At 35.5% G+C, this 10746-nt stretch overlaps 1 protein-coding gene and 1 pseudogene across 1 annotated transcript; both read right to left on the bottom strand.

The window, feature by feature from the left end:
- Positions 1 to 1056: 1056 nt before the first annotated feature.
- Positions 1057 to 2016, bottom strand: LOC113913569 (olfactory receptor 5L1-like). Its single transcript, XM_027577869.1, has one exon. The coding sequence runs from the start codon at positions 2014 to 2016 to the stop codon at positions 1057 to 1059; it is 960 nt and encodes a 319-aa protein (XP_027433670.1).
- A 7785-nt stretch (positions 2017 to 9801) lies between these two features.
- LOC113915042 lies at positions 9802 to 10746 on the bottom strand (annotated as a pseudogene).

Below are 10746 nucleotides of genomic sequence, written 5' to 3'. Positions count from 1 at the left end.
ACTTGAAAATATAGTAAATGACTAAATATCAGGCAAAACAAACAAAAAAATTCAACAATAGAAACTTAAGAAAGGTAAGCTATCAAATACATGATCTACTTATTTAATCAAGAAATAAGAGACTAGAGAACAAAAGGTAAAACTAAAAGTAATGATAGTAATATCGGCAAATACTTCATTAATCACTTATAATATACCATATATAGTGATAAGAATTTAAGATACATCATTTAATTTTCATGGATATCTTATTAGAAAATTAGACTATTATCTCTATTTTGTAGAAGAAAAAGTTTTTTTAAACTTGTTATTTTATTGATGTATAGTTGACATACAATGTTATATTAGTTTCAGGGGTACAACTTCATGATTTGACAATCCTGTACATTACACCATGTTCACCATATAAGTGTGGTTATCATCCGTCACCACACAACATTATTATAATATTATTGACTGTATTTCCTTTGCTGTACTTTTCACCCCTGTGACTTATTTATTTTATAACTAGAAGTTTGTGCTTCTTAATCCCCTTAAAAGAAGTTTTGAAAGTCCTAAGATTATAATATTGCAATGGAAAAAGTAATTAAAAAAACAAAAATGACTAAAAAATTCTCAGAAATTTATTTATTAAAACTTTTATTAAACTTTTTATTAAAAACCATAAGGTATCAGACAGATGTACATCATTCCATGTAAAAAATGAAATTAATTTAGTAAAAAAGGTTGCATGCTTTAATGATGATGAAAAGACATGTCTGTCGATGTGCACTTTGTGAGAAATACATTGAAGTTATCTCAAACCAATAATTGAGTCTAACAATACCACCCCAAGCCCTTTCAAAGCAACTAGAGATTGGAGAAGAAGAGCAAAGGCACCAAGTGCCTTTGAATTATCCATAAGGAGATAATATATTGCTTAATAAGATAAGCAAGTGGAAAACAAAAAAGAATGCATAGTCCCCCAGCTCATAATATTCTTCCCTACTTTACTTTTTGTTTACATCCACCCAAAATCAGCCCCTCATTAAAAGTTTCTGATGAAACAGAGTCTAATTAAGAAAATAGTTTTTCAAAAGATAATCTAGATCGCAATACTTTCTTGAGAGCTTCTTTCACATCCTTGTTCCTCAGGCTATAGATGAAGGGGTTCAGCATGGGGATCACTATGGTGTAGAACACCGTGGCCACTTTGTCAGTCTCCACACTGTTGCCAGAACTAGGCCGGCAATAAATGAAAAGAATTGTTCCATGGAAGACAAGGATGGCTGTGAGGTGGGAGGCACAGGTGGAAAAGGCTTTGTGCCTTCCCTCTGCAGAGTGCATCCTCAAGATGGTGATGAGAATCAGCAAGTAGGAGGTGAAGATGATCACAATGGTGATGATCTCATTGACAGTGGCCACAATGAACACCATAAGTTCATTAATAGAGACATCGGAGCAAGCAAGCAATAAGAGAGGGGGTAGATCACAAAAGAAGTGGTTAATCACATTTGATCTATAGGATGGGATCTCAAGAGCTAAACACAAGTGGATCAGAGAACACACCATCCCACAGAGGTAGCAGCAAGACACCAGCTCCATACAGAGATTCCAGGACATGGTGACCATGTACCACAGTGGGTTGCAGATGGCCACAAAACGGTCATAAGCCATCACAGCCAGCAGGAAGACCTCAGTGATTGCATAGGTACAAAACAAGTAGAATTGCACCATGCATCCCAGGAAAGAGATGGCTTTGTCCCTGTTTAAGATATTGGACAGCATCTTTGGCACGATGATCGTGGAGTAGCAAAAATCCACAAAGGACAAGTGGCTGAGGAAAAAGTACATGGGAGTGTGAAGTTGAGAGCTGACCTGAATCAATGCCATCATGCCTAGATTTCCCAAAACCGTGACTCCATAAATGAGAAGGAACACCAAGAAGAGGAAGACTCTCAGCTCAGGGGCATCTGCTAATCCGAGAAAAATGAACTCTGTAATAAAGGTGCAGTTTTCCTCCCCCATTTCTGCCATATGTCAGGCTTAGAAAAGCAAATGTTAGATTTTGTGTTTCTTCTAAAATGGGAGGAAAAAAACAAGTTCATATTAACTTCAGAAAAATATAGCATTGATATCAAATGTTGTATTTATAAGAAATAACAAAAGCACATTTGTCAAATAATTCGAAATGCTAAATGTTCAGTAGATTTGAAATGTTAAATGTTTCAAATTTGACTTCAGCATCAGCAGAAACATTAAAAAACTTAAATGATTCCAACCTTTATCACAATACATCGAGATGATTAACTAAGTTCCATTGTTTGATGGATTTTAAAGTAGAATCAATGATACATTTCAAAGCCCCACAGAAATGAACCTCTGTTCTTTGAAAATCCTTAAGAAACTTCAGCCAACACAGTACCACCTACTGCGATTCTATAAAACATATACTTACTTTTTTTCACTGAGTCTCTCAGGAACATATATTTGAAGCAAAGTTTTTTAACATTCCATTTTTAGGAAGTGTGACACATTTTTTGAGGTCTGCAGCTGACAAAACCCTTTTAAATTTTGAATTATGGGCCAAGAGATTTAAAATAGAGATTGAAAATGAAAATTTTAAACCAAATTAACAAAGTGGTTTAATCAATTATCATAGTAATGATCTATAGTAATAAACTCTTAATCCTGACAACAATAAAAACTATATTATGAGTGATTTCATTCTTAATAAGCTGTTGTAGAAATATTTCATCACATTAATAAAATCATGAAAAACTAATCCAAAAGTACATTGCAGTACTATTTATAATATTAAAATGGAAAATGTTGATGACCAAGAGTAGAGCAATTATTAAATTACAGTGGGTCATATCTGGGAGAGAAAATTATCCAGTTGGTGGTTACTTAAAAAAAAAACAGGATACCAAATAGTCTACTTGGTGTACCTACGTAGATGTATATAAAGATGTACATAGAGAGGTATGAATACATTTGATAGATCTATCTATCAATATTTTTAATTTGGCTATAACCGAAATATTCATCCTTTACCCACATCAAAGAGAGGTGCCTGAAAACTCTCTCAAGATCTCTAAGTAGTTGGCTGGGGAAAGTGGGTATTTTGGGTGCTCGATACAGTGGGATCTACAATAAGACCTTTCCTTAAAGAAAAGGCAAATAGACATTGAGGGATTCTATTCTCTGCCCTCCCTTCTAGACTGCAGGAGAAGTATACTCGTGACCTCTACACATATGTGTAATGCAAATTGAGTGAAGAGGTTCTGCACTAGAAGAATAACTTGTTATTTTCTCCATATCTTGAACTATCTTTTTGTTTAAGATTTTATTAGTTATTTGACAGAGAGAGAGATAGCGAGAGCAGGAACACAAGCAGAGGGAGAGGCAGAGGGAGAAGCAGGCTTTCTGCCGAGCAAGGAGCCGGATGTGGGGCTCGATCCCAGGACCCTGGGATAATGACCTGAGCTGAAGGCAGATGCTGGACGACTGAGCCACCCAGGCGTCCCTTGAACTATCTTTAAAGAAGTGGAAGCATATCACTTTCCTGTAGTCAATGTTTTTTGTTTTTGTTTTTTCATTATCTGGCCAAGAACGGAAATAAAATAAAAGCAAAACAAAATACCTGAGTTATTTCCCTGCTTCCCAGTTAAACAGGAAAGTCAACTTGGTAAATTTTTTTCCTAATGTTCCATGCTGATAATAAGAAACTATTTCATGGGAACTTCTGAATAACTCCAGAAGAATTCATCTCATTTTCTGAGCAGAGAAACTTCACAGGTCCTGAATGTCTGTGAACAGTCTGGCAGTCTGGTAAATGCAACCCTCAGCATTATTAGGACAATGAAGGAGCTCTTCCATGATCATAAATTCTTGATTTCATGACAGAAACAGGTCTGAAAGAAGGTGTTAGGAGGAAACAGAAAGAGAGAGAGAAGAGGGCTACCATTTGCTTATTCTCTTATTCTTTCATACACACCCATATTTGATGTTACAGAGAAAATTGTTCTAAATTCACCATTAGTGTTTCTGTATACTAAAATACAAAAGCATTTTAAACAGTAACTGCACACGAATAGAAGTCCTGTTAAAACATTCTCTAATTAGAAGAGAGATGAGTTCAATACAACTTTAAAATAATTGTTGACAGGGAACATACGTTCATTTCTATTTTCAAGTAACCAGAGGCTACTTCTAGCTAGCAGATCTGAGTGGCAGACACTTTGTCCTTGGTGCTGAAGATGTTAAGATGTGTACAACAGACGGAGACTTATACTGTAATTTAAGCTCTTGGGAAATGGGCTCCTTAGGCTCCAAAACAATTAATAATCCCTATGGTATAACAAACTATACAAAAATTAAACTGAGACTACATGTCATGTAATGCAACTAATAATTAATCTTTATGGCACATCATCAGTTATTTATTTTTTAAATTATCCCAATTTGGGAAAAAACTGTTTAAAACCAAACATGCCCCCTCCCAGCATGGGTGCTATGCGATACTACATCTAAGTGTCACATGTGTGGGACAGAGCTCATAAGGCCATAATGAAATAGCATGAATATTTCTTCCTTTCTAATAACATGACAGAATCCCTTAGATTCTTCCTGTAGGGCATGGTGGCAAATGCCATATCAGAATTCCTTTAAAATACCATAAAATTAATGATGCTACTGGTCAGAAAACTATAGAATAAGTCACACGTATTGAGCCCTTGCTAGGTGTTGGAAACTATTCTAAATATTATGCAAGTATTAATTCCTTTTTGCTTCCTAGTAACCAGCCAGAAAACAGTTCTGGGTTTCATGCCTATCCTACAAGGGAAATGATGGAGACACAGATAGTTGCCACTTGGATCAACTCAAAATAAATTGCCCATAAAGGCAATTGAGACTCTCTGGGTTTTCCACTCAAATGAATATATGAAAAAAGAGAACAAACCCAGAGAAATTTCTGAGGCTGCACTTTTTCAGTGCATGCCCAATGCTGGGAGCCATCAAATGGGACTACATCAGTTATCTGTTCTAGGTGTGTTCTTCTTCTGATTTTATAATATCAATCTAAGCCACAGTATTTTATTTGTGTCTATGTATCACTGGTTGTACACATATAATCTTAAAGGTATATGTGTTCAGAAAGTAATATCAAGTAAATAAATTTGTGTACTCTCAGCTACCACATAATATGTTCCTGAAATTGCTAGGCCAAAGATTGCAGCCAAGGCTGAGGAGCCATTCCCTTTGGTTCTCCACTCCCAAATCACCTTTCACAATTAACAAAAGAGAAGAAAAGCTCTATCTTTTTTTGAGTTGCCCCATGAGTACAAATCCGTGGGTCAAAACAAAGAGATAGTTGTGATTATTGGTGTTCTTTTTTTTTTTAATGTTATGTTAAGGCCATTTTTCATGTTTTAATTCCTCATTCAGAGCACCTGCAACTCATGGTGTGCATCTCTCCCTCTTTCCATCTTACACAGTTTCTGTTTCAGATTACAACTTCTATGAATGTCTAGTCAAATATTTGGCCTATTTAAAAGTTTTTACGTGGTTTTCTATATTCTATTAGTAAGTGTTCTTTATATATTATGGACACAAATCCTTCCTCAGCTATATAACTTGCCCTTTTTGCTCCCAAATTTAAGTCTATGAACTGTTTTGAGCTAATGTCTGTGCATGGTGTGAAGTAAGTTGAAATTTATCTTTGTTGCATATGAATACCCAGTTACTCTTCGCCATTTATTGAAAAGATTACCCAGCCTCAGGAGACCACCTCAGCACGTTGTCAGAATCAATCAACCATAAATCTGTTTAATTCTGCACCTTCAATTCTATTATGCTGAAGTATATGCTCACTTTATACCAGTACCAATTACAATATTTTGTCATTTTCGGTTTCTCAGTAGTAGTGTTTTATTATTTATAAGTATTGGACTCTTTTTGATGTTTTCAAGAACTTATTTTCTTAGTTTTACTGTGGGATTTCACTTTGGTACCATGAAGAAAAAAGATAATTTTGACATATTGATGCTGTATTTTGTGATCATGTTGAATTCAATTATTAGTGTAATAGTTCTAGTAGGGTGTATGCGTACATGTATGTGTGTGTGTATGTGTGTGGATTGTTTAGGATTTTCTTCTTAAAAGATCATGTATAATGTGAATAAAATCAGTTTTACTTCAAATCTGGATGACTGGTGGGCTGATTGATATATATTAATCTAAGTATCTATCTTTCTATGTATATTTATCAATCTATTAATATTTCAATCTGTTTGTGAGTACTGAGAGTAGACATCCTGCATTGTTTTTTAACTATAAAGAAAAACACTCATTCCCTAACCACTAAGTGTGTTGATAGCAACAGCTTTGGTAGATTGAAGTAATATCTTCTACTTCTACTTTATTCGTAATTTTTATCTTGCATGGATGCTGGATGGTGTCAAATAACTTTTCTGTATCTATACTGAGGACATGTTATTTTTGTTGACTTTTATTCTATATGTAAGTGATGTATTACGTTGTTTTTCATACGTTAAACCAACCTTGCATTTCTGGAATAAATCTCAGTTGATCATGGTTCATAATCCTGTTATATGTTTTATTGCATTTATTTTATTTCATTATTAGATATAATATTCTGTTGAGAATCCTTGTGTTTATATCGATGAGGGGTATTGATTTGTGTTTTCTTTTTTTTAAGATTTTATTTATTTTCTTGAGAGAGAGAGAGCAAGAGTGGGGGAGAGGGGCAGAGCAAGGGGGAGTAGCAGGCTCCCCACTGAGCAGGGAGCTGGATCTGGGGCTTAAACACAGGACCCCAGGATCATTACCTGTGCCAAAGTCAGATGCTTACCCAACTGAGCCACCCAGGTGCCCTTGTGTTTTCTTTCTTATGTTGTCTTTGTTTTGCTTCGTTATCAGGGGAATACTGGCCTAAAAATGTGAACTGGAAAGAGTATCATGTCCTCTATCTTCTATATGAGTTAATTAACAGTCGGTACTATTGCTTATATACTTATTTAGTAAAAACAACTGGTGAATCAATCTATGCCTGGATATTGATAGGGGGAGGAAGGGAATATTTTCATTACCAATTGAATTTATTGTTACATATCTATTCAGATTTTCTATTTCTTTGATTGTCGGTTTTGGTAAATTGATCTTTTTCAAATTTGTCTATATCATGTAAGTTGACTAAATTGCTGGCATAAAATTGTTTATACTATTCACTATACTCATTTTAATTTCTTTAAGTTTACTCTCCTCAATGATTGTATTAATTTTGTTTCTTGTTTCTTTTTTTCTTAGTAATTTTAGCTAACTTTGTCAATTATATTAATCTTTTCACAGTACAAACTTATTGATCTCTGCTCTTCACTATATTGGCTTGTGTTCTAGTCTATTATAAACTTCCTTTGTTTGTTCTTTTTGTTTGTTTTACTTTCTTAATGTGGAAGCAATGTTTCTAGTTTTAAAAGATTTTCTCTTTTCTAATATAGTTATTTGAATACCTAAATTTCCTTGTAAACACTAGGAAGCATCTATTAAAATTTCATAGGTTGGTGTTCATTTTCATCACTGACTCTAATCAAGAGTAATATAATATTTCTGTTACTTTTTTACAAGTGTTCCATATGAGTTCAAATCAAGTAAGTGACAATGTGTAAAGGAAGGCAGTTTCATATATGTGAATATATATGATTATATAAAATAGTGTGGGATATAATTATATATCTAAATTTCTGAAATAAAGTTAATTTTAATTTTTTTCTGTAAGTTTAAAATCACATCACCACTCCAAATTGTTTCATGAACCAATATAAGATTATTGTGCAGTTTTTATGTTACCTTCAACAAAAACAGCTAATATTTTTCTCTCAGTAGTTTTCTGGACTAACTTGGGATTTATCCATAAACAGAGCACAGAACAAAGGATATATAAGTCATTCAAGCAAAATTAATGATAGAAGAAAGATAAACACAATGTCATGCAATTTTTGAAAATTAGGAACCCATATCTATTTGGCCATTTTATAATAAATATTACTAGTACTAGAAAAAATTAATCATTCCTAATAGGCACAATAATCTAGGTTTTATTACTTATTTGTTCAGATTATAATTAAAAATGACAGTTAATTTAAAACCACTTTAAAGGGGTGCCTGAGTGGCTGGGGTGGTTAAGCTATGGATTCTTTTTTATTTTAATTTTATTTTATTGTTGTTAGTCACCATACATTACATCACTAGTTTTTGATGTAGTGATCCATGATTCATTGTTTATATATAACACCCAGTGCTCCATGCAGTACGTGCCCTCTTTAATACCCATCACCAGGTTATGGACTCTTGATTTTAGCTCAGGTCATGATCTCAGATTTCTGGGATTGAATCCCGTGTCTGGCTCTGTGTTCAGTGCCAAGTCTGATTGAGATTCCCCCTCTCCCACTCCCTTATTAATACCCATCACCCATTTAACGCATTTTGTGCCCAACCTCTCTCCAGCAACCCTCAGATTCTTCTCTATAGTTAAGAGTCTGCTTTCTGGTTTGCATCTCTTTTTATTTCCCCTATGTTCATCTGCTTTGTTTCTTAAATCCACATATGAGTGAAATCATATGGTATTTTTCTTTCTCCAACTGACTTATTTTGCTTAGCATAATTCTCTCTAGCTCCATCCATGTCATTGCAAATGGCAAGAGTTCATTCTTTTTGATGGCTGTGTAATATTCCATTGTGAATAGGTACCACATCTTCGTTATCATTCATTAGTCGATGGACATTTGGGCTCCTTCCATAATTTGGCTTGAAAATGAAACATTATGTGTTCTACAAGTAGGCTAGAATTCCACTTTTCAGTGACAGCATTTTATTAAAAATGGAGAGTTAGAATGGAGACTCAAAGTAAAAAACAAACCAAAAATACCTGTGATGAGTGACCTAAGTCAGAGATGCAGATACTTGTAGTAATGTTTATTCGTTATGTCAACTATATGTGTGTTTGTGCAGATTTTACACATATCCACACTCTTATATTTGTGTGTATATATATGAGACAGAGAGTAGATATGAAATATAAATATAATATAAGAGATGGAGGAGGACAAAGGGAGAGAAAGGGAGGGAGAGGGAGAACTAATTGTCCTCCAGGGATCATTCTAGGCTCTTTGCACATGACATGTAATTTAATCCTCTTAACATTCATGGGAAGTAATTAGTACTATCTCCATTTTTTCAGATGAGATCATATCTGCAGTTCCAAAAGCACTAGACACTGCAACAGCAACAACAACAAAAAAAATAAAGAAAACCAGAAATAAGCAATAAATCTAAAAAAGGCACAAAAAGATAAGAAAAGACACACACTCATGTGGAAATCTCATTCTGTATATAAACTGTTAGACAACAATGTGCTGTTCATTATAAAATAGGAGGAATTCAACTTTGGAAAGGATCAAAGTTTCCATAATAGATACTGAGAAAAGTGTGATTTTCAAGCGCTCTTCATAAAGCACATGAAGGTTATATAGCAAACTAAATGTATCCTAAGGATCCATTACTAATATCCATTTAAGACATTAGAGATTGAAGGAAAGCAAAGGGTAGGTTTAAGTTTGAAATGTGCTCAATCCTACCCTTGAGGCAAATTGAGGAGGAGTAGAGGCAAGCGAATCAAAAATTGTAACTGAGAACCACCTACGTCCTGCCTCTTCCCTCCACTCGAACACCACAGCCCACCCATTCACCCCTCCACCAGCCTCCACTTTGCGACCCTGAATCCTGATAAGAAAATATTTTTTAGGAAAATATTTTGGAGCTCACCACTTTTCTGAGAGCTTCTATCACATCCTTGTTCTTCAGGCTATAGATGAAGGGGTTCAGCATGGGGATCACTATGGTGTAGAACACCGTGGCCACCTTGTCAGTCTCCACACTGTTGCCAGGACTGGGCCGGCAATAAATGAAAAGAATTGTTCCATGGAAGACAAGGATGGCTGTGAGGTGGGAGGCACAGGTGGAAAAGGCTTTGTGCCTTCCTTCTGCAGAGTGCATCCTCAAGATGGTGATGAGAATCTGCAAGTAGGAAGTGAGGATGATCACGACGGTGGTCATCTCATTGAAGGTGGCCAGGATGTATAGCAACAGTTCATTAATAGAGACATCGGAGCAAGCAAGCGATAAGAGAGGGGGTAGATCACAAAAGAAGTGGTTAATCACATTTGATCTATAGGATGGGATCTCAAGAGCTAAACACAAGTGGATCAGAGAACACACCATCCCACAGAGGTAGCAGCAAGACACCAGCTCCATACAGAGATTCCGGGACATGGTGACCAACTACCACAGTGGGTTGCAGATGGCCACAAAACGGTCATAAGCCATCACAGCCAGCAAGAAGACCTCAGTGATTGCATAGGTACAAAACAAGTAGAATTGCACCATGCATCCCAGGAAAGAGATGGCTTTGTCCCTGTTTAAGATATTGGACAGCATCTTTGGCACGATGATCGTGGAGTAGCAAAAATCCACAAAGGACAAGTGGCTGAGGAAAAAGTACATGGGAGTGTGAAGTTGAGAGCTGACCTGAATCCCTGCAATCATGCCCAGATTTCCTGAAACAGTGACTCCATAGATGAGAAGGAACACCAGGAAGAGGAAGGCACTCAGCTCAGAGGCATCTGTTAATCCTAGAAGAATGAATTCTGTCACAGAGGTGCAGTTCTCCTCCTTCATTTCTACCAT

This window comes from Zalophus californianus, chromosome 11, assembly GCF_009762305.2.
Source record: "Zalophus californianus isolate mZalCal1 chromosome 11, mZalCal1.pri.v2, whole genome shotgun sequence".
Lineage (NCBI taxonomy): Eukaryota > Metazoa > Chordata > Mammalia > Carnivora > Otariidae > Zalophus > Zalophus californianus.
This window is presented reverse-complemented; position numbering and strand designations above follow the sequence as displayed.